The following is a 25,406-nucleotide window of genomic DNA, read 5'->3' on the forward strand; positions in this document are numbered from 1 at the left end:
AGTGCCGTCAGTGGGCAAGAAGGGGCGCTGCTGCCTCCGGCCCTGTTGGCATCAAGGTGAAGCCCCTGGATGTGACAGCATCTAATGGTTTCACATCCAAGTAATCCCCTGCTGCAGCTGTCACAGCGGCAGCAGGGGATAGCGATCCTCTCCCATGGGGCCGCACTCTATGTGCGAATTTTACGATCGTGTGACTGCACAACAAGCGCAAATAAAAACCGCGTCTAAAGTTTTGGTCACACGTTTTTTATATATGCGTTCTGCATTTTTTACATGCACCTATACATGCATGAAAAAAAATGCTCGTCTGAATGAGCCCTAAAAAAGAATGCATGTTTGGTATCATTGGATCCTTAATCATCCACACACTTTTGATCCCTCACAGTTCACGCTATTAAAAAAAAAAGCAAAAACATTATGAAAGTAACCGAAAAAGTCATATCTACCTGAAAATGATATCCATAAAAACTACCGCTCGTGACCCAAAAATAACAAGCCCTCACACAGTTCCATCGATGGAAAAATAAATACAGTCATGGGTCTTTGAATGCAGCAATGCACAACATATTTTTAAAAAGGGGGGTTTTACTGTGAAAACCTGGAAAAACTTAAAAATATATAATTTTGGTATTGTTGTACGGACCCACAAACAAAATTTGCATTTAGGCCTTAGTCACACGGGCTTTTTTTCACGCGATTTGCGCATCGCATGACGGATGCGCATGCGCAAATCGCGTGACCGGCGCCGAAAAATCGGCCGAAAATCTGCTCCTAGCCGCGTTTCATTAGAAACGGGCCAGAGCTGTCCAGCGCATTGCATTCAATGGAGCCGGCAATACAGCCGGCTCCATTGAATGCAAGCGCTGCGGGCGAGTGTGGGATGAATTGTCGGGAAGGGGTTAAATATATAACCCCTTCCCTGCAATGCATCCTGAAAAGTGAAAAAATAAAAAAAATGTATGTACTTACCTGCTCCTGGCAGCCGGAGATCCCCGCGGCCGTCCTGCAGTGGGTGTGAAGGGGGTGTGACTCAGGCTTGCCCCTGATTGGCTCAGCGCTGAGCCAATCACAGGCAAGTCTCAGTCACACCCATTCATGAATTCATGAATGGGTGTGACTGAGATCAGCCTCTGATTGGCTCAGGCTGAGCCAATCAGGGGCAAGCCTGAGTCACACCCCCTTCACACCCACTGCAGGACGGCCGCGGGGATCTCAGGCTGCCGGGAGCAGGTGAGTACATCCTTTTTTTTTATTTTTTCACTTTTCAGGATGCATTGCAGGGAAGGGGTTATATATTTAACCCCTTCCCGACAATTAACCCTGCGCACGCCGGCAGCCCATTGCTTTCAATGGAGCGGCTGTATTGCCACTCCATTGAATTCAATGGGCAAACATCGTTCTTCTCAGCCACAGCTGTTCCAGCTGTGGCAGAGAAGAATGATTTGTCTTCTATATGTTCTCAATGGGGTCGGCGCTGCTGCCGCCGGCCCCATTGAGCGCATATAGAGAAGAGAACAGGAATCGCAGATCGCAGATAGGTGCGATCTCCGATTTCTGTTCTCTAATTTATCGGACGAGCACATAAAAAGCGCTCATGTGTCCGATACCATTGCAAAGCAATGGTTTTAAAAAATCGCCGGACGCATGCGCATGCGCAAATCGCGGCAATAAACGCCCGTGTGACTGAGCCCTTATATGGCACTGCTGTAATTTTTTAAAAAACTATGGTTTTGATGTTTTTTCTCCCTGACCACCAAAAAAAATTAAAAAGTTACACAATACATTATATGTGTTCCAAAATGGTTCCACGAATTGCAGCTCGCCGCACAAAGAACAACCCCTCATAAGTTATGGCGCTTGAAAAGTGAACATGAAAATCCCCAAAAATCATTGTGTCCATAATAGGCCATGTTCTTAATGGGTTAATCTATGTTTTGGCTTTTTTACCATGTCACTATGTACATACAGTCCACAGTATCTAATACAGGTCATGTCATCCTCAAACCAGTAGACATGATTGCATCCATGCAGGTCCTCCAGCATCGAGGTTTGTATGGAGCGGGACTGTGAGCTGATTCCTATTTATGCATGGCGGGTACTAGCTAACTTTGACAGCTGACACCCACCCACAACAGCCTTGCTTGAGAAAGGCCATTGCAATGGCCGAAACGTTGCAGATTTTACTGATGGAATTAAGAAAATTCTTTTATTGCACCTGGATTTGAGCTGCTGTCACTGTATCTGGATATCACGTTGCATCTAGGAAGATAGTGGTCCATCTTCTGTTCGTGACTGTGCAGCCCCAAAGCCTCCCCTTGAGAGGTATTTTTCCCATTTTAGTGCTGTTGGTTATCTACTACACCACCCACAACAGCCAGGATCTGTGTCCAAACTAATCACGGCTGTTAATGCTTTAAATGCCCCAGTTGAATTAAAAAATATCATAGAAAGCGATCAAAAAGTGGTATGTTCTCCAAAACGACACCAATAGAAACTACAAGTCATCCCGCTAAAAACAAGCCTTCACAAAGTCCTGTCGACAAAAAGATAAAAAGGCTACAAGGATGAAAAGATGGCGACAGAAAATAAATTCTTTTCAAATATACATTTTTTAAAAGTAGTACAGCAAAAAGAAAAAAAATTAAAAATTTGGCGTCATCGTCATCGTATTGACCCATGGAATAGTGATGTCATTTTAGGCACAGTTTATACACCACAAAAACACATTCCCCCCCACCCAACCAAAGATGGCAACATTTGTTTTTGTTTTTTTATTTAACTCCACTAGGATATTTTTAAAAGCTCTTCCGTACAGTATCTAGTACATTAAATAGTGCCACTAAAATTACGGCTCGTCCCACAAAAAAAGCCCCGGGACATCTATGTTGACTAAAGTAAAAGAGTTATGAATTTTTGAAAGTGTGTGTGTGTGTGTGTGTGTGGGGGGGGGGGGGGGGGGGGGATGGACGAAAAACCCCCGAAATAAAAAAGGGCTGCATTCTTAAGGGGTTAAATAGCCGCTCTTATGTCAGGTTTCCACCATAAAATAGTTGCCTCCAATTTCTGAAAGCCATAAGCAGTGATGTACATAGGGGATGGAGACACCACAGCAAATATAAAAACTAGAGCCTTTTTCAGCTGCTGATTGACACTAGCACACTGCTAACCACTTATAAGTCCCGGTGACCCCATCCCATTACCATGACTCAAGTAGATTGTACACTTCTTGTTTGGGAGTAGGAACTAAACCAACCCATAGTGGACCAGCGGCCATATACTCGTAGCAGTGGCATGAGCTACCTCTATAGTACACTGGCCATAAGCTATTCATTCTATTTGTATACATGTGAATGATGTGGGAATGGTGTGCATATGACAATACGTAGATGAGCTTGTGTTATACCCATGTATGTCGATACCACATTATATTTCCGTGTATTCTGCATGACCTGATATAAGGTCATGATATATCTCTACTCATGATATATCTCTACTCATCATATATCTCTACTCATCATATATCTCTACTCATGATATATCTCTACTCACCGGTCTTGTTTGCTTTTCACCAGAATTATGGGGAAGGACCTCATTATGAACACATGGCCAGCAGGGAGCTGCCATCACACGACAATCTCTCCCCTCCGTACGTCAATTCAAGATTACAAAGTAAGTTGCGCATTTTACTGTCATTTTGATTAATTTTGGATATATTGTTACCAAATGTAAACTCTCAAATACTTCTTATTTTTCTCCATTAACTGCGTTTTTGGATTTTTCAATTTTTGTGTTTTTTGTTTGATTGTTTAAAATAACAATCCTAGAATATATGTGAAAACCATCACGAAGCTGCTGTTGACTGATCAATAACTATTATGTGTTTCCTAGAACTAAAAGTGCATAATGATATTCTCTTAGTAATGGACTTCATGAGTTATACACACACTTCAAAGTGACTTTTCATAATACGTTTCTATGTGTGTACATGAGGAATAACACTATTTCTAGTCATTATATGACTTTTATCCTGCATTTATTTAGGCTGCATATCTAATTCGCAGTCTTCTGTGAGCCAGTGGGAGTAGACTGCTGCTATGATGTCTCCATACACTATACACATAGGAGAGCAGGATCTCTTCTCTATCTCTGAGCTGGTGGGTGTAGACTGCTGCTATGATGTCTCCATACACTATACACATAGGAGAACAGGGTCTCTTCTTCTCTGTTTCTGAGCTGGTGGGTGTAGACTGCTGCTATGATTTCTCCATACGCTACACACATGGAGGAGCAGGATCTCTTCTCTCTCTCTCTCTCTGTCTCTCTCTCTCTGTCTCTCTCTCTCTCTCTCTCTCTCTGAGCTGCTGGGTGTAGACTCCTGCTAAAATATCTCCATACATTATACACATAGGAGAGCAGGATCTCTTCTCTCTCTCTGAACTGGTGGGTGTAGACTGCTGCCATAATGTCTCCATATACTGTACACATAGGGGAGCAGGATCTCTTCTCTCCCTCTGAGCTGGTGGTTGTAGACTGCTGCTATGGTGTCTCCATACACTGCGCACATAAGAGAGCAGGATCTCTTCTCTCTCTCTGAACTGGTGAGTATAGACTGCCGCTATGAAGTCTCTATACACTGTACACATAGGGGAGCAGGATCTCTTCTCTCTCTCTGTAGCACACCCTCATAAGTAACAGCAGCATGGAAGACATTATGCAGCAGTACTGATTAGTGGAGATGTGGTTCTAGTAGTTGTGAGACAGTAAAACACTAATTATTAGTTGCAGCAATGTCTGTATGAGTCTGTCTGCTTCTGGCTTCATCCTCCTCATTTCCCTTCTTTTTATATACTTTCTGTTCTCTGTCCTATTATCCCTGTAACTAGAGACAGATTTCACATGACAACAGGTAGTGGACAGAAAATTAAAAGAAAGGGAAAGCCCTAGTGGTCAGCACTTTCGAGTTATTTTTCTGCACAGAGACATTGTTCAAACAAGCTCTAAGCATTAAACGTGCTTGTTAATTGTATCCAGGTAGCAATAGATATTATGTCAAGGCAAATTTTCATAGTAATAACCAAAATAAGTAATTTTAGATTAGTTACTAAAGACAAAAATATCCATAGTGTTAGAATATAAAACTGACTGTTAGACAGAAAAAAAAATCAATTGATGTGTAATAGAAAAGGACAAATAAGAAAATGATGCATGTACACGTGTATATGCAATATCAAAATGAGTTGTATCAAATTACAAACTCGAATCCACTGTAACTGAAGAGCTTGGCTCTGCTGTGTCTCTATACTCCCAGCCCTATGTAAAACCACAGATATTGGTAGAATGATGGATTCTATTACATTTCAAACCCTGCCCTGTGTATGAGCTATTTCAGTTAGCCTCCTCTTTGCTGTAATGTTTTTGATATTAATCTTGAATGAATTGGTAAAATTAATTTTACAACACTCACGTAGACCATCGTTTCCTGTCTGGTAGGAATGTCATCATCTCCTTCGATACTGGACATGTCATTGCTCATTGATTGATAAAGTGACTCTTATTTGTCTTATGAAATCCTTACATTAACCTTTAGGGCCCACTTACATGCAAAGATAATCTTTTAAACGATTGAATAGTTTTGCATAAAGTACTAATGGGCACTAATGTCCATTAGTACTTTAGCAGCTTCATTTGCACGCAAATGAGTTTCCAGAGCTGCTTGCAGAACTCAGCAGGTGGTCTGAGCTCTGCCATTAGCTGTAATGTAATATCTAGCTCTGGTGGAGATAACAGCCTGAGGTCTGTTTTCTCTCATGGGCTGCAGAGAGAATACAATGTAATCTCCTGCTCCCATGGAGAACACTGCCTGCAGTCTGAACGATGGATTTTAAACTCCCCTAAAAATTATCATTCAGACGAAAAGTGCACGATGGTAGCATTTACATACAATGGTCATCGCTCAAAAGCCATCGTTTTAATGAATTTTGACCGATAATCGTTGCGTGTGAATGGGCCTTTACTTACTAATGGATTTTTCAAGTGTTCAATTTAGTTCCCTAAACTTGAGATAGGTTGTTAATCTATGATTGGAGGGGGGCCATCTTACATGGGGCTGAGCAGAAGAAAAAGGCAAATCCAATCAAGATGGACGGCCACCAATCATACTTGATGACCCATCCAAAGGACAGTCTATTAATACTAAAACTTGGAAAATCCCTGATGAACCCTCCCCGGGTATTCATAAGGAATTTTAGAAACACACTGCTATCGTCCGAGAGGATAACAATTGCTAGGGCTTAGAAGTCCTATCTTCTGGGAGGCCTGGGGGTACTACACTTACTACGTAGTACCTGTATACAAAAAATTGAGAACCACTGACAAAAGAAGATGTAAACTAAAAAAATGGAAAAACAATGAGAGCAAACATTCGTGACTGCGTAAAACGCGGCAGAAATCCGGCCGTGCGCATTAGCCCTTAGAGAGGTGAGACTGTGGAACTCTCTGCCTGAGAACGTGGTGATGGCAAAATCCATAGAGCAGTTTAAGAGGGGACTGGATGTCTTTATAGAGCGCTATGATATTACAGGATATAGACATTAAATACCAGAAGGGTTGTTGATCTCAAATGTTTTACTTTAGGATTACTCTGGCTGCCATTATGGAGTCAAGAAGGAATTTTTTTTCCCCCCAAAATGAGGGTAAATTTGCTTTTGCCACGTAATTTCTTTTCCTTTTCTCTGGATCATTTGTCTTTTTTCAGCTTAGCATACTATGTAGATACAGGTATATCGGTCACAAAATGACCAATTGAGTTTTATAAGAGAGTGTAATAAGCATGCTCTGTGACATGTGCTTCAGTCGCTGTGCTTGAGGAGGGAGGAGCAGCTGAGCTCTCCAAACTACTGTCAATGCTATGATTCTTTGTAAGCTTTATAATACAGGATTCAACTTTCCTTGTGCCCCTGCCTGTGATGATAATGAAAAGACTGCTCACCCTGCCGACAGTCTACACAACACAAACTGAAAAGTCATTTCTACAAAACTGTCCACCCATTCTGAAGCTAATTTCATTTGTTCCTCCACACAGACACTACCTGTTGCCACCACTAGGGTGACTGTAGGTGTACAAGTGTTTATACAGCAGTCTAGAGATTTGCTTTACATCAAATAAAGGCATATCAGTCACAAAATGACCAACTGACCTTTATAGGGGAGTGTAAAGAGCATGCTCTATGACACACATGTCAAACACGGGGCCTGTAGGCTGAATCTGGCCCACCACCTCATCTTATGTGGCCCGCCAGCTGTGCAGCATTCAAATTACTCAGCCTGCAGCCTCAATCCGGCGGCAGTGTAGTCTGACCGCTGACCTCTGGAGCCATTATGGGGGTCATTTACTACTGGAGTCACTATGGAGGTCACAATTACTACTGAGGCCAATATAGGGGACACTTTTATTACTGGGACCATTATGGTGGTCATTATTACTATTGGGGCCAATGTAGGGGACACTATTATTACTGGAGCCATTATGGGGGACAATATTGCTACTGGAGCCACTATGGAGGTCACTATTACTACTAGGGCCAATATAGGGGCCACTGTTACTACTGAAGCCACTGTGGGGGTCAATATTACTACTGAAGCCACTGTGGGGGTCAATATTACTACTGAAGCCACTATGAGGGTAACGTATTACTAGAGTTACTAAGGTCAGGATGATCAATGAGTGGAACAGATTACCACAGGAGGTGCTGAGTTCTCTTTCAAGGGAAGTGTTCAAACAAAGGCTGGACAAATATCTGTCTGGGATGATTTAGTGAATCCGGCACTGAGCAGAGGGTTGGACCTGATGACCCTGGGGGTCCCTTCCAACTCTACATTTCTATGATTCTATGGGGGTCATAATTACTACTAGGGCCAATATAGGGGACACTATTACTACTGGGACCATTATGGGGGCCCATATAGGTGACACTATTACTACCGAAGCCATTATGGGGGACAATATTACTACTGGAGCCACTATGGGGGTCACTATTATTACTGGAGCCATTATGGGGGACAATATTACTACTGGGGCCACTATGGGGGTCACTATTGCTACTGCCTGATGCCCCCACTAGGTTGGATATAAGTATACAGCAGTTTATGGTTGACCTGATCACGCGCTATATAAAGATAGGCCCCCAATAGAGTAAGTTTGTAACAGAACAGAAGTATGGTGTTCCGTACTAAAGAAACAAAACACGCGGTCTTATCCTTGGTGTCACCTCATCACCACGTAGACTTGAAGTGTGTCGTTTGCATTGCAGTGCGGTATCAGCAGTCACACCTGCTGAGCCAGCCAACATCTGGGCTAATATAGCCGCAGCCTCTCCGTGGCGAACACTTGTGCTGCTCATAATTCGCTGTTGTCTTGATGGATACACAAATACAAATAATCCCGCCTGACAGGATAGGTGCTACTGTAGCGCAAAGCATGCCTAAAAATAGAGCCATTATTTGTAATTAAGTAAATCAGGACTTTAAGCTGCAACGTGTTAATGAGATCTCAGTGAACCGAACTGAAAAGAAGGTGCGATTTTACCAGAGTGCAATTTATATAGGTGCAAACCCATCGCAATGCTTTCTTCCTGGCAGCCCTGCTGCGGGGTTGGCCCCTGGTCAGCTAAAGTCATGTAGTTGGGGATATTAGAGATGCAGACCACGGTCACAGCTTATTCTGTAACGAGTGTGGAAGGAAGGTCAAACTTCATAATCGCAACATTACCGTCTTGGTTATTGGAGGTTTATGGGGAAGGTCTTTCTAGAATTTTCTAGGACTATTACTATAAGAAAATGGTAAGGTCCCTACAACTGTATGTTCAAAGAAGAACTGTAACTAATTCCATCCTATGACATATTAACATGTTATACACTTATATTGGTGCCCATTAATGCAAACAAAAGAGCTGAAGGATTTGAAAAAAAATGTTTTTAACATTTTTCTAATTTCAAAAGTATCTATCTATCTATCCCATATATATCTCATATCTATCTATCTATCTATCTATCTATCTATCTATCTATCTATCTATCTATCTATCTATCTATCTATCCCATATCTATCTCATATCTATCTATCTATCTCATATCTATCTCATATCTATCTATCTATCTATCTATCTCATATCTATCTCATATCTATCTATCTCATATCTATCTCATATCTATCTATCTCATATCTATCTCATATCTATCTCATATCTATCTATCTATCTATCTCATATCTATCTCATATCTATCTATCTCATATCTATCTATCCCATATATATCTCATATCTATCTATCTATCTATCTATCCCATATATATCTCATATCTATCTATCTATCTATCTATCTATCTATCTATCTCATATCTATCTCATATCTATCTCATATCTATCTCATATCTATCTATCTATCTATCTCATATCTATCTCATATCTATCTATCTCATATCTATCTCATATCTATCTATCTCATATCTATCTCATATCTATCTATCTCATATCTATCTATCTATCTATCTATCTATCTATCTATCTATCTATCTATCTATCTATCTATCCCATATATATCTCATATCTATCTATCTATCTCATATCTATCTATCTATCTATCTATCCATCCATCTATCTCATATCTATCTATTTCATATCTATCTATCTCATATCTATTTATCTATCTCATATCTATCTATCTATCTATCTATCTATCCCATATATATTTCTTATCTATCTATCTATCTATCTCATATCTATTTATCTATCTCATATCTATCTATCTATCTATACATCCATCCGTCCATCCATCTCATATCTATCTTTCTATCTATCTATCTCATATCTATTTATCTATTTCATATCTATCTATCTCATATCTATCTATCTTTTTCATATTTATCTATCTATCTCATATCTACCTATCTATCTTTTTCATATTTATCTATCTATCTCATATCTATCTATCTCTCTCATGTATAATATCATTCTATATATTGATCTTTATCACACTAATAGAAAGCCCATCCCATGACAGCCACTGTAATATATATATATATATATATATATATATATATATATATATATATATATATATATATATATATATATATATATATATATATATAGACAGGGCCAGATTAAGCCTGCCCACAGTACAGGGCAGTCAGTGATGATGGTGACCTTCCCCCCATGTTAATCGTAGATAGTAGAGTAATCCTGTGGTGCACGGAGAACGCCGAGCCAGATTTTTAAGCCACGTCATTTTATGCTAAGTTACGCCCTTTGTATCACCTTACAGTAATAATACTCGCTAATGACCCCTTCATAGTAATAGTATATCTCTTGATAACAGTATATTTCCAGTTCTACATAGTGACATTGATTACAGTGCAGTTACCTCCCGTGATCACAGGTGGCATCATCCTGATTGGGCTCGTTCTCCCTTTTCTCCTCTATCCGCGCCCAGATCGTTGCAATGACTCCTCCCAGCTACAACTTGGCTCTGCAGAATTTGACACATAGAAATCTTTGGCTCCTTGCTTTTCCATCACCCTCCCTATGTTTTCTGCACCTCTACACAATCAATAGCGTCTCAGATAGTAATTAGGCCCCATATAGTAAGTGCTGCTTTTAATGCCCTCCATACAGGAAAAGGGCCCTTTTTTCTCCCCCATCAGTTAAAATGTAGATGTATTGCAAACAATGACGTCAAGTTTTGTGCCTCCTGCAACGCACAAACTTGAGTCACGGCATAAGTGAATAAGGTCCCAGAACTTAGCTCTGCCTCCGTCCCACCCCTCCTATTGCAAATAGTGCCGAGGGGTGGGGAGGGGTCGGGAGCTCAGTGCACTGCTCCTGGCTCTTCCAGCCTCCTCCCCCTGCAGAGTGGGACAATGTATATCGCCCTGCGTGAAAACCTGGCCGATATACGGTCGTCTGAAGCCGCCCTTACAAGAATGCTTTCATCCAATAGGTGGCGCTGTAGAGGTATTGTTCCATCTTCCTTATTTGCATATATTTCCCAGAGGAGCATGCATGGCCTTATAAGTCTCCTCACTCACCTTCTAGGTGCTCTCCTTAAGGAGTGAGGATACCCCTCCTGACTCACCCTTACAGACATGCCTTCTCTTTTACGATATTGACCAGCTCTCGATATTGACAGGTTGTCACCGGGTAGATTCAAGTTTTTACTACTTCACGTATTCCGTTTGTTGGTAAATATCTCGGGTTGTGTGAATTAATTCCAGACAGCGTGGAGAACGGTTGAGCTTCAGCTGTTATATTAAGTAGTTTCTTTTTCACTTTGTACGTAGTTTTTGTTTTCACGCTGCATGTCTTCATATACCTGCCCTGACTTCCCCAGGAAATGTAGCTGCTATAACTTTATTTGGGGTATTTTTGTATTAAAATGTCATTCAGTGTCCCAACTATTTAAAAAATGCTTTTCTGGCTCGTGGCGGCGAATGGTGGCGATTGCCAGAAATATGAAATGCCAGATATAACAGCTCATATAAACAGTTTTATTATATAACATAGAGCAGGCAATGACAAATGTGCTGCTCCTGCCAATATACTGTGGAAGGTCACCGAACAAGTCAGTGCAATGTAATACCCTGATAATGAGCTGCAGGGAATATATTACACAATATATCCATCTACATGTATGTAATGGCAACGTTTACCGCGCCAGCACTTTAGTGGTAGAAATATGACTATTGAGAAGTGTATAAAATGACTTATTACACGCGATCTGGACGGTTACTTCAGTATTCAGTTACATTATGTCAAGTATAGGGGGCATTCATAAAGGACTTTACGACTATTTATGTCATAGAAACGTTGCACATTTTTCTGCAAATTTGCAACTTTTTGTTCTTTGTGCTGCTGTCCACCATTTTTTTAAAGGGGCGTGGCATGTTGGGAAAGGACGTGACCACCCTAGAATGAACACGTGTAATTTATGTCAGAAACTGGCGTAAATTATATCAGAAATGGAAGTGTTTTAGGAAAATGACCCCTTGTATCAGATCAAGTTGTTATATTAAATATAGCGTAAAGAATTTTGCAGATTTTTTTTTAATGTGATCTATGTTTTAAAAAAACCTCGAAAATCCTGCCGTTCTCACACAGACCACTGAGCCTGATAATAGTCTGTTTCTGCCTGCTCTGTAAGGAAAACTTCTCATCACCACAGGCAGGTTTACAATGAAAGATAGTACTTAAATATAGATATAAAACACAGGATCCACCATTCACAATTAGTGATGCCCCGGCTCACCTTCCCCCCCCCCCCCCCTGCACTAGTTACAAAGCATGCCAACAATGTTCTCTCATAGAAGTCAGTGGGTTCCCTCCTGTTCATTGCGTGATTTGTGCTGTAAAGCAGATCTCTAAAAGCTGCTGTAAAGCATATCTGCAGAAAAGCAAGCCCCCTCTGTGAATCCTTTACATGCCGCGATCCACATTGATCATGGCATCTAAGGGGTTAACAGTGGGGTTCAGTGTTCTCACCGATCCCCGCAGTTGTAGCAGTAAGCTGGCTGTCCGTTCCGTTGCATTAAGTACCATGCGCCCAGGACGTTAACTTAGATCCTGTGGCGTTCAGCGGTTAATCAGCGGATTGGCGAAACTCCTGAGCAGCGGACCCCATTGATCAACTATTGATGACCTATTCTGAGACTCGGTCATCGATAGTGTTGTCCTGAAACCCCCTTTAATAGTCACCATTGCATGGTAGGCCTGGGAGTCTTCAATAGGCCCCAGACTGCTATGGCAACTGAGTGGCACCCTGCAGTCTCTTCACAGGGCCAGGTGATCGGGGGGCAGAGGGAGATGTCTCTCTTTGTTCGGCCATTTAATTGTGTTCACCGCGGCATCTAAATGGTTAGATAGCAGGGATCAGAGTTATCTCTGATCTGGCTGCTATAGTTTGGTGTCAACTATGTTTTACGGCCAGCACCTTTCGTATATATGAAGAAAGGAGCAAGTCAGCCAGTTGGAGGGTGGTAATGTGGGCAGCAAGCGGGACTAGCATAGTCTGCGCTGTACGAAACAGACAGCATACTCTCCCAGGTCCCTCCTATATAAAGCCCCTGTAGTGGGGAAGTAATAGGGTGTACAAATCGGAACTGCATAGAAGAGTGAATAACTTTCCTTACTGCAAAAAATAAATAATCCGTCCCAACAGGCGTTTCTCATCTGCGTCACAAAGTATTTTCTGAAGGCAGTGTAAGTCAGGGTGGAAAGCTTTCTAGACTGTGTACCTCACTTCTTGTGACTGCAACCAACCCTCTCGACTAGGGTCCAGCATCCTCCTTGCTTCCTCAGCAAGAGGTACTGCGGGATTATTGCGGTGTAGAGTATCTGCATTCTTATTCACAATCCACAAGCAGCCTTCTTAGTACTCCACGCCTCGCGTCCTTCTGGCCTTAGGCCTCTCCTCTGGAACCCACCTAACCTATCCACTCTTGCTAAAAGAATACTTTTCAGCCCTGACTTTGCGCCTTAAAGAGAACATTACACAGCTATATGAAGACAAAATAATAATCAATATAAAGGACAACTGAGGCGTAGCAATAGGGAAGGCGGGAGCACCCCGTTACATATAGAGTGGGTTTGGCTCCTGAGTCCGCTCCATACTAATTTTATGACATGATGGAGATTCACTTTTAAAGGGGGACAATATCATAGCTAAGACACTGAGACCTATACAACAAAAGTATGTGCCCCCTCTGCGGTGTATCCAGGTCTCACTGTCCTGTTATTCTCTCAATAACTATGTAACTCGGTACTTATGCAAATGTGTCTCGATCTGCAGGGCCCTTTTTCCTTAGGTATAAATTAGCGCAGTTTAAATTGGATTCTCAGTCTATTATAGACGCTGCCTGGTCCGGGATCCACGCTTTATATCATACGCTCGAAAAAAATGTTATTGAAGGAATTTAGTTTTGTTACTTTTTTTTGTGCGTGTTAATTGATAGCCTTTTTGGAAGTGCGGTAAATTATAGTGTTTAAGAGCAGTATTCTCTTTCTCTGATGTAGAGGCTTTCTTTCCTTTACAAAAAGGGTTATTTTTCCACTCTATCCTCAAGTATAAAAGTACAGTTCATGCAAATTGTATTCTCGGTTCCAGATCTTCCTAATTAACCCCTTCTCCTCTCAGTGTAATTGGCTGTCATCTACATACCTGTGGATTCAACACTATTTGATAGTCGCATTCTAATATTGCAAATGTTTGCCTTGGGGCTTTTAATAACCTACTTAGATACAGGAGACGGTGCACTTTGTGCTTTTTAATGTGGTTTTAAAGTTTTTTCAACTCAAGTGCTAGGACTATAACCCGACATCACTAAAGGGGGCGCCACTAGCACTGATAGTCTGGGCAACAGTAACTCAGACTTTTGATTCCATACTTGGTGAACCACAGGATGCATCTTTGTTCCTTAATTCATCGATTGGGCAGTGTTATTTTTACAGATATGACTGTACATTTTGGGCACTACAGATGTAGCTAATATTAAGTTATCATAGCGTGTTAGCATCTTTCCCACCACAGTGGCTGGGCTTGGTGTGAATGGGAACTTGGCCTGCAATACCAAGCCTGGCCACAGCAGTAAGAATGGAGCTGTCTGCTTCCTGCAGAAATCAGCTCAGTGCATGAGTGCTGCAGCCCATTGGACAGCTGTTCAGTGGGGGTCCTTGGTGATGCCCCCCCCCCCCATTGATCTACTATTAATGACCAATTTTGAGGATAAGTCATAAATAGTTTACACCTGGACAACCCCTTTCACTACAATTTACTACAGTGCGGTAAATCGAGTTGTCACTATGTGCCAGTCATGTTACTGATTCTTACATCTGCAACTTGTACACCATAGGGAGATGGCACCAATAGAAGGTACCGGGTTTCTGGAAAACACTTTTCCATATGCCCTTTTACGGGATTGTCTTGCTCAGGAACACCTCCTGGGAGCCAGAGAGTAGAACCCCTGTTTAATTTATATTACATTCATTTAAATGGCCACATGTAATACCAGATATCTCCTGTAGTGGCTGCAGAAAAAGAGCTTCCTGTGACAACTTTCCACCTACAAAATCAACTGTTTGTTGGAAGTCTTGAAAGGCGGACTCCATCAGCTAACTGTTGCAGCGGCTCTCTTATTAAAGGGATTTGCTGTAATGAGAGATCCCATTTGTGCTAAGAAAACACTTCAAACCAGTCTGAACTGTTGACATCTGACAGGAAGGGTCATCACTTCATGCTGCTTGCGGCAAATTCTGATCTCCCGTCAGCACCGTGCAACAGAAATCTGGATCCATCTGACCAGGTGATATTTGTCCACTGCTCAGTGGTACAAGTCTTGCGCTCATTTGCACCCTGGAGTCTCATCTTTTTGTTTTTTTAGACAGCATTGGCGCTTGAATTGGTCGTCTGCTGTTATAGCCCAAAGAATGGCGAGTTGTGCATTCGGACATGTTAGTTGGATGACTAGCGTTGTATTCAGCTGCAGTTTACTTGACTGTGCAGTTTTTGTTCGTCAGCACGATTCCTAACATCCTCCTCTGACCCCTTTCAGCGACACGTTATTTCCATCCACAGGATACCCTCTTGCTGGAAGTTTTTCCTCAATTATGCCATTCTCTGTATACTCTCCACACTGTCATATGAGAAGTCCCTATGTGGTTAGCAGTGATTTCCCGGCCCGGGTAGTCTTGCTCCGATGACCAGGCCTTGTTGGAAGCCACTTGTCACGTGATTTTATGTTGCACTCCGGGGTCATGGGGAAAATTTCCATACAGGGAAGGGCCAATAGTGAAAGGGTCAGGGGCTCTAATAAAGGAACCAATCAGTGTAGATCCCCTCAGATTCCAGATGCATCAGCTGCCCTTGCACTTTCTATAGCTATGGCCCCTGGTGCTGCGGCCACTTGATAAATGGTTATGCCCTCATTGACTGCAATGTTAACATATGCGACACTTAAATGGGTTAAGGAGGAGGGAAGCGCATGGGGCATCCCGCTGAGCTGCAGCTCTAGTGTACCCAGTTATTATCCCGCAAGGTATAGGATTTACCTGTTGTGAGCCCTGTCACACAAGAAATTAAGTCCCTATAATTATGTGGCAAGTAGGAAGCGCTTCTTTTCCACCTTCTTACATTTTTAGAATTTAAACTGACTGTATCGAGCTGATTTTAGGCAAAGAAATACAAAGCCGACGTTTCCCGTTACTTTTCTGTTGTTTCTATTCTTATATTAGGTTTTGATGGCATGTGATGGCTTTCTTTTTGCATGGTAAGCTGTAGTTTTTATTGCTACCATTTTGGGGTACATATGGCTTTTGTGATCACTGTTGTTGCATTTTTTGGGAGGTGAAATAAACTGTAGGCTCTGCTTTTCCAGCTTTTGCTGCAGCATTAGGGCTTATTTACACAAGCTTATATTGGACGGCGTTTTCACGGCCAACTGATATACGCTTCCATCTGAGCAGTCTCCCCCCGTACCTTCATACCCCCCCCCCCCCCACCGGCTCTCTGCCCCTCTCCTCCTCTCTAGCTGTTTGCAATGGGAGTGGGCGGGACAGAGTAAAGCTTAGCTCTGCCCCATCCCACCCCCTCCCATTGCAAACACCCTTGAAAAAATGCAGTGATACCACAGCGTTAAAAAAAAACGCTAGTGGGTAGAAGCGCTACATAGTTTGTCTTTAAAGGATTAACACTAGAGATGAGCGAGCACGCTCGCATAAGTCAGTTACTCGAGCCAGCCTCGCTCTTCTCGAGTAACTGCATTCTTGTCCGGGGGGGCGATGGGGTGAGCGGAGGGTAGCGGGGGCGAGAGAGATCTCCCTCACTCTCTCCTCCGCTACTCCCCGCTATCCCCTGCCGCCCCCCCCCCCAGCATCCTCGGACAAGAATGCAGTTACTCGAGAAGAGCGAGGCTGGCTCGAGTAACTGACTTATGCGAGCGTGCTCGCTCATCTCTAATTAACACTCTACTATTTCCAATATGGTCTACTGTAAACACAGTTTACAAACTCAATTAAGAATGTCCTTCTGATATCTTGCTCACACACTGTCGACAGAATAATATCTCAGTCCGAAAGCCGCTGTGCACATAACAGCAGTTTGCTCAACAGTATCATCTCCCCAGTGCAGTTCATGAATTCTTCAACATGCTTGCTGACTACCTAATAGCATTAATGTTATACACACCTGATGCCTGAATTAAGGCCAGCCTCACTTACAGTTCATTGCCTGGGAGTCTAACTGCTACGGGGCCAGGCTTTTCAGGGTCAGGTGCGTGACCTACCACGGCTACCCTGGATCCTTGTCACAGTCCAGACACCCTACCAGGTTGGACGTGTAGTGCAGTCTCTCACTCTCCTTTATTAACAGCTCCAGGCAGCAGGCAGTCTCAGTATTCTCAGTCCGGTGCTCGCTATTCTCTGCAGCAGCCCCTTCTCTCCCTCAGACTCAGTCTCTCTGTAGACTATTGCACTCCTAGTTTGCAGCGCTCCAGCATCACCTGCAGCTCACTCTCTAGTACTCTACACTCTCTCTGTTGTGCAATGTAATTCGTCTTTTATGTGGCAGCCTCAGCCAATCATTAAGCATCCCTTTAATAATCTTTGTTTATACAGCGCTGACATATTCTGCAGCGCTCTACAAATCAAGGGTACATATGGAGACGAAGTCAGACGTTGCATAGGCTTTACACCAATAGTTGGGGTGATGGCCCTGTTAGCAAGAGCTTACAATCTTTAAGAATGCTCTGTTCTATTGCATCACCATTCGGCACAGATTTTGGCACATGCTGTAATTTTGGCGCACTTTTACAGTCCATCAGTGTAATAACATTCTTAACCCTCTAGAAAAGCCCCTTACAGAGCAACCGGCTGCATAAAAACCTACATCCTTATATCTGTGGGGTCCCAGCAGTCAGGCCCCCACTGACCACCTCTTTAGAACATGTTCTCTAGATATGTCATAGATGTTTATCAATAGAATTACTCTTTAAGCTCCCCATATTTGGAACATTTTGTCCTTGATCATACAAGCGGTCTGATATTTTTTTGATATTGGGATACTCATTAGATAGTGTACATATTAAAAGAGGAACTTTTTTTTTCAGTCGGAAATATATCCTTCTATTAGACCATATGCATTTTCCTTATAATATAGTGAACTAAAAGGGCCTCTTATATTCACTGAACTGGTGCAGTAACCCAAACATGATCCTTGCTCTGAGGCTGCCATGGTAGTATCAATACACTTGTTTGTATGGACTTCCTGTCACATGACAGGAAGTCCATTTATAGAAATCTGTTGGCACTACTATGGCAACCTCAGAGCAAGCACAGTATTTCCATTACTGTAGTCGTTAGGAAATGAAGAAAGAAGAGGAAAAAATGACAGAACCCCTTAAATCCTATAATCATAACCTTTACCACTAATGACTATAAAATTCTTTTTAAGCATTTATGAATACTTTCATTCACTAAAATTGCCTGTGGTTCATACTGAGCGCAATCTGCAGCTCTTGTCGAGTTACACATACTTTAATCCTAAATTGCTAAATAATGTAATGATATAATAATCCAATAATTTTGAAATTGGAGAATAAACTACTTTGCAAATAGTCTTGGTTAGAAATTCATGTTGTTTTGCTTTTATAGCTTCCATGTAGATTTATGTGTCCGCAGTTACCAACTGCACACAAACCAGTTGCAGTCATCTTCTATCTCCTACTTCTTGCTTATCTTCTAAATTTATATTAGCAAGAAGTACTATGATTGCCAGATAAGACTACACAGATTGTTTGTAGTCTGTTACTATGGAAACGTAAAGATCTATGTAGGAACTATAACATACCAAAATGATTTTTATCCAAGGCCACATGTAAAGTCTTTTTCTTTTCCTGTCGGATGTATTTTGGGCAATTTCCTCTAGGTTTATGTCAGAGAATGGTTATATCTAGAGATGAGCGAGCGTACTCGTCCGAGCTTGATACTCGTTCGAGTATTAGGGTGTTCGAGATGCTCGTTACTCATGACGAGTACCACGCGATGTTTGAGTTACTTTCACTTTCATCTCTGAGACGTTAGCGCGCTTTTCTGGCCAATAGAAAGACAGGGAAGGCATTACAACTTCCCCCTGCGACGTTCAAGCCCTATACCACCCCCCTGCAGTGAGTGGCTGGCGAGATCAGGTGTCACCCGAGTATAAAAATCGGCCCCTCCCGCAGCTCGCCACAGATGCGTTGTGACATAGAGGAGGGAAAGTGCTGTTGGTGCCGGAGCTGCTATAGGGAGAGTGTTAGGAGTATTTTAGGCTTCAAGAACCCCAACGGTCCTTCTTAGGGCCACATCTAACCGTGTGCAGTAGTGTGGAGGCTGCTTTTTGCAGTGTTGCACATTTTTTTTTTTTTGTATATCGGCCGTGCAGAGCATTGCGCCCTGCAGTAATTATACATACTCCAGGGCCAGTAGTGGTGAGGCAGGGACAGAAGACATATATTGTGAGGCAGGGACAGAAGACATATATTGTAAGGCAGGGACAGAAGACATATATTTATTGAATATAGGCAGTGGGCCTTTGCAAAAACATTTGGGGAAAAAAATCTATTTGGGCTGCCTGTGACTGTCCTCAGTGTACTGGGTCTCTGCTGGGGGTAGTTGTCCTAATTCATACGCAGCCAGCTAAGTGTTACAGCAGGCTTGCGCAAAATTCTTTCCTGGCTCTGTGTTGGCTGTTACATCACATTCCAGTCCACAGTGCAACAGTCTGCAGTTATTTTACATACTCCAGGGCCAGTAGTGGTGAGGCAGGGACAGAAGACATATTTATTGAATATAGGCAGTGGGCCTTTGCAAAAACATTTGGGGAAAAAAATCTATTTGGGCTGCCTGTGACTGTCCTCAGTGTTCTGGGTCTGTGCTGGGTGTAGTTGTCCTCCTAATTCCTACGCAGCCAGCTAAGTGTTACAGCAGGCTTGCGCAAAATTATTTCCTGGCGTTCCGTAAGCGAAGTCAGCCTCCAACCACAGGCCAATAAGCGGCACATTTAATTACAGCGTTCTGTTTCTGCACTACTGGTAATACACCATGCTGAGGGGTAGGGGTAGGCCTAGAGGACGTGGACGCGGGCGAGGACGCGGAGGCCCAAGTCAGGGTGTGGGCACAGGCCGAGCCAGTGCGGTGGCCAGGGGTAGAGGAAGGGCCAGACCGAATAATCCACCAACTGTTTCCCAAAGCTCCCCCTTGCGCCATGCCACCCTGCAGAGGTCAAGGTGCTCTACGGTGTGGCAGTTTTTCACAGAGACGCCTGACGACCGACGAACAGTGGTGTGCAACCTTTGTCGCGCCAAGATCAGCTGGGGAGCCACCACCACCAGCATGCGCAGGCATATGATAGCCAAGCACCCCACAAGGTGGGACGAAGGCCGATCACCGCCTCCGGTTTGCACCACTGCCTCTCCCCCTGTGCCCCAACCTGCCACTGAGATCCAACCCCCCTCTGAGGACATAGGCACTACCGTCTCCTGGCCTGCACCCACACCCTCACCTCCACTGTCCTCGGCCCCATCCAGCAATGTCTCTCAGCGCAGCGTCCAACCGTCGCTAGCGCAAGTGTTTGAGCGCAAGCGCATGTACGCCGCCACGCACCGGCACGCACAAGCGTTAAACGTCCACATTGCCAAATTGATCAGCCTGGAGATGCTGCCGTATAGGCTTGTGGAAACGGAGGCTTTCAAAAGCATGATGGCGGCGGCGGCCCCGCGCTACTCGGTTCCCAGTTGCCACTACTTTTCCCGATGTGCCGTCCCAGCCCTGCACGACCACGTCACCCGCAACATTGTACGCGGCCTCACCAACGCGGTTACTGCCAAGGTCCACTTAACAACAGACACGTGGACAAGCACAGGCGGGCAGGGCCACTATATCTCCCTGACAGCACATTGGGTGAATTTAGTGGAGGCTGGGACAGAGTCAGAGCCTGGGACCGCTCACGTCCTACCCACCCCCAGAATTGCGGGCCCCAGCTCGGCGGTGGTATCTGCGGCGGTGTATGCTTCCTCCACTAAACCACCCTGCTCCTCCTCCTACGCAACCTCTGTCTCGCAATCAAGATGTGTCAGCAGCAGCACGTCGCCAGCAGTCAGTGTCGCATGGCACGGCAGCACAGCGGTGGGCAAGCGTCAGCAGGCCATGCTGAAACTACTCAGCTTAGGAGAGAAGAGGCACACGGCCCACGAACTGCTGCAGGGTCTGACAGAGCAGACCGACCGCTGGCTTGCGCCGCTGAGCCTCCAACCGGGCATGGTCGTGTGTGACAACGGCCGTAACCTGGTGGAGGCTCTGCAGCTCGGCAGCCTCATGCACGTGCCATGCCTGGCCCATGTGTTTAATTTGGTGGTTCAGCGCTTTCTGAAAAGCTACCCACACTTGTCATACCTGCTCGGAAAGGTGCGCCGGGTCAGCGCACATTTCCGAAACTCCAAGACGGACGCTGCCACCCTGCGGACCCTGCAACATCGGTTTAATCTGCCAGTGCACCGATTGCTGTGCGACGTGCCCACACGGTGGAACTCTACGCTCCACATGTTGGCCAGGCTCTATGAGCAGCGTAGAGCTATTGTGGAATACCAACTCCAACATGGGCGGCGTAGTGGGAGTCAGCCTCCTCAATTCTTTACAGAAGAGTGGGCCTGGTTGGCAGACATCTGCCAGGTCCTTGGAAACTTTGAGGAGTCTAACCAGATGGTGAGCGGGGATGCTGCAATCATTAGCGTCACCATTCCTCTGCTATGCCTCTTGAGAAGTTCCCTGCAAAGCATAAAGGCAGACGCTTTGCACTCGGAAACGGAGGCATGGGAAGACAGTATGTCGCTGGATAGTCAGAGCACCCTCATGTCTATATCTCAGCACGTTGAGGAGGGGGAAGAGCATGAGGAGGAGGGGGAAGAGACAGCTTGGCCCACTGCTGAGGGTACACATGCTGCTTGCCTGTCATCCTTTCAGCGTGTATGGCCAAAGGAGGAGGAGGAGGCGGAGGAGGAGGAGGAGGATCCTGTAAGTGATCTTCCTAGTGAGGACAGCCATGTGTTGCGTACAGGTACCCTGGCACACATGGCTGACTTCATGTTAGGATGCCTTTCTCGTGACCCTCGCGTTACACGCATTCTGGCCACTACGGATTACTGAATGCACACACTGCTCGACCCACGGTATAAGGAGAACCTTTCCAGTCTCATTCCCGAAGATGAAAGGGGTTCCAGAATGATGCTATACCACAGGGCGCTGGTGGACAAACTGATGGTAAACTTCCCATCCGACAGTGCTAGTGGCAGAAGGCGCAGTTCCGAGGGCCAGGTAGCAGGGGAGGCGCAGAGATTAGGCAGCATGTACAGCGCAGGCAGGGGAACATTCTCCAAGGCCTTTGCCAGCTTTATGGCTCCCCAGCAAGACTGTGTCACTGGTCCCCAGTCAAGGCTGAGTTGGCGGGAGCACTGTAAAAGGATGGTGAGGGAGTACGTAGCTGATCGCACGACCGTCCTCGGTGACGCCTCTGCCCCCTACAACTACTGGGTGTCGAACCTGGACACGTGGCCTGAACTCGTGCTGTATGCCCTGGAGGTGCTTGCTTGTCCTGCGGCTAGCGTCTTGTCAGAGAGGGTGTTTTGTGCGGCTGGGGGAATCATCACGGATAAGCGTACCCGCCTGTCAACCGACAGTGCCGACAGGCTTACACTCATCAAGATGAACAAAGCCTGGATTTCCCCAGACTTCTCTTCTTCACCAGCGGACAGCAGCGATACCTAAGCAATACGTAGGCTGCACCCGCGGATGGAAGCATCGTTCTCTATCACCATCAAAAACGGGGACATTTTTACTTCATCAATCTGTGTATAATATTCCTCCTCCTCCTCCTCCTGCTCCTCCTCCTGAAACCTCACATAATCACGCCGAATGGGCAATTTTTCTTAGGCCCACAAGGCTCAGTCATATTATTTTTGTAAACAATTTTTATACCTTTCAATGCTCATTATCATTAAAGTGTTGAAACTTTCACATGAACCAATTTTTATTTTAACTGGGCTGCCTCCAGGCCTAGTTACCAATTAAGCCACATTAACCAAAGCGATTAATGGGTTTCACCTGCCCTCTTGGTTGGTCATGGGCAATTTTTCTGAGGTACATTAGTACTGTTGGTACACCAATTTTTGGGGGCCCTCGCCTACAGTGTAATCCAATTAATTTTTAGCCCACCTGCATTACAGCTGACGTTACATCAGCTGTGCTGGGCACTGCAATGGGATATATTTATGTACCGCCGGTGGGTTCCAGGGAGCCACCCATGCCGTGGGTCCACACGGAGTTGTAACTGCATGTGTCCACTTCTAAAGAACCCCAGTCTGACTGGGGCATGCAGTGTGGGCCAAAGCCCACTTGCATTAAACATGACATTACCTCAGCTGTGATGGGCACTGCAATGGGATACATTAATGTACAGCCAGTGGGTTCCAGGGAGCCACCCATGCTGTGGGTGCACACGGAATTCCCATTGCGGAGTTGTACCTGCCTGTGACTATTTATAAAAAACCGCAGTCTGACTGGGGCATGCAGACACCTTGACAGAATGAATAGTGTGTGGCACATAGGTTCCCCATTGCTATGCCCACGTGTGCAGCTCCTGATGGCGGTGGCACAGGATTATATTTCTCATTGCTTCTGTACAGCATTGTGGGCTATCGCCCCGCCCCTTTTAAAGAGGGTCGCTGCCTAGCCGTGCCAACCCTCTGCAGTGTGTGCCTGCGGTTCCTCCTCATGGCAGACGCACTTATAAATAGACATGAGTGTGGCATGGCATGAGTGCAGCTGAAGGCTGCGCAGGGACAATTTGGTGTGCGCTGTGGACACTGGGTCGTGCAGGGGGGGTTGGGCAGCATGTAACCCAGGAGAAGTGGCAGCGGAGTGTCATGCAGGCAGTGATTGTGCTTTGTTGGAGGTAGTGTGGTGCTTAGCTAAGGTATGCATTGCTAATGAGGGCTTTTCAGAAGTAAAAGTTGTTGGGCGGGGGGGGGCCCACTCTTGCCGCTATTGTGGCTTAATAGTGGAACCTGGGAACTTGAGATGCAGCCCAACATGTAGCCCCTCGCCTGCCCTATCCGTTGCTGTGTCGTTCCCATCACTTTCTTGAATTGCCCCGATTTTCACAAATGGAAACCTTAGCGAGCATCGGCGATATACAAAAATGCTCGGGTCGCCCATTGACTTCAATGGGGTTCGTTACTCGAAACGAACCCTCGAGCAGCGCGAAAATTTCGTCCCGAGTAACGAGCACCCAAGCATTTTGGTGCTCGCTCATCTCTAGTTATATCGCATGTTTAGTTCTTATAGTTATATCTTAAAAGTGAATTTAGCATTGGGAAATGACTTGTTATATAAATCACGTTTCATTAAAAACATTTTGCCGTTTTTTTAATCAATATTAAGACTTTTGATATAGTTCAGCTTTTATAATGATCATTAGAGCACACTCAAAAGGCTGACAGGTCCTATTTTGTACAGCTCACTTGTAAGCTTTGCTGTACAGGTTAGGGCAAATAAACAGAGTCCTCTCATTAGCATGAAAGGGATAGGCCAGTTAATGACAGATCCATTGAACTGTTGAAGGCCTAGAAAAGACAGAATAGTTTACCAAGATTACATGTTATCTCCTATCCATAGGATAGGGGATAATTTGCTGATTGGTGGGGCACTCACTGCTGAGACCTCCACCGATCTCCAAAACAGAACTCCTATATTCTGTTCTGTTTACCACCATGGGGGTTGCTTCTCTTCCCCCCACAGTGATGTCAGCATAAAGGAGCACTGGCTTAGCATGCATGGTCAGAACTCAATTAATTTCAATGGGGCTGATGCAAATACCTGAGCGGGTGCTGCTTGGGTATTTTCGTAGCCCCATTGAAAGTGAATGGGGCTCTGGTGCACTTGCACGACTAGTGATCTATTCAGTCTCTTCCTCACAGCAGGGGTTGCAGTAACCGGACCCCCCATCTCAAGATCATCGGGTGTCTCAGAAATGAGACGCCCACTGAGCAATGGATAAGGGATAACTTGAAATCTTGGTAGAACCCCTTTAATTGCTGTACTGCATCACTTCCTGGAGACTGTAATAATCTATTGAATAAGTACCAATCATTTCAACTGTTCTAATGCACGCACACTACTGCAATGTCCCTACACACAATAGAGAAATACAGTGTGTGCCTCTACTATGGGCACCTGCATACAAGTAATACGGGAACAAAGTGTGTGCCTCCAATAGGGCCACCTCTATACAAGCAATACAGAAAGGAAATGCGTGCCTCCAATACTGTTTCCCCT

General features: G+C 44.5%; 1 protein-coding gene across 6 annotated transcripts in view; it reads left to right on the forward strand.

Moving 5' to 3' along the window:
• TCF4 (transcription factor 4) overlaps window positions 1–25,406 on the forward strand; it is a 428,999-nt gene that overhangs the window by 132,962 nt on the left and 270,631 nt on the right. For all 6 annotated transcript variants that reach the window (XM_066602510.1, XM_066602505.1, XM_066602506.1 and 3 more), the window contains one exon: window positions 3,573–3,669. In XM_066602510.1, the coding sequence (XP_066458607.1) occupies window positions 3,573–3,669 (97 nt within the window). The remainder of the gene's footprint in view (window positions 1–3,572; window positions 3,670–25,406) is intronic.

Source organism: Eleutherodactylus coqui, chromosome 5, assembly GCF_035609145.1.
Source record: "Eleutherodactylus coqui strain aEleCoq1 chromosome 5, aEleCoq1.hap1, whole genome shotgun sequence".
Lineage (NCBI taxonomy): Eukaryota > Metazoa > Chordata > Amphibia > Anura > Eleutherodactylidae > Eleutherodactylus > Eleutherodactylus coqui.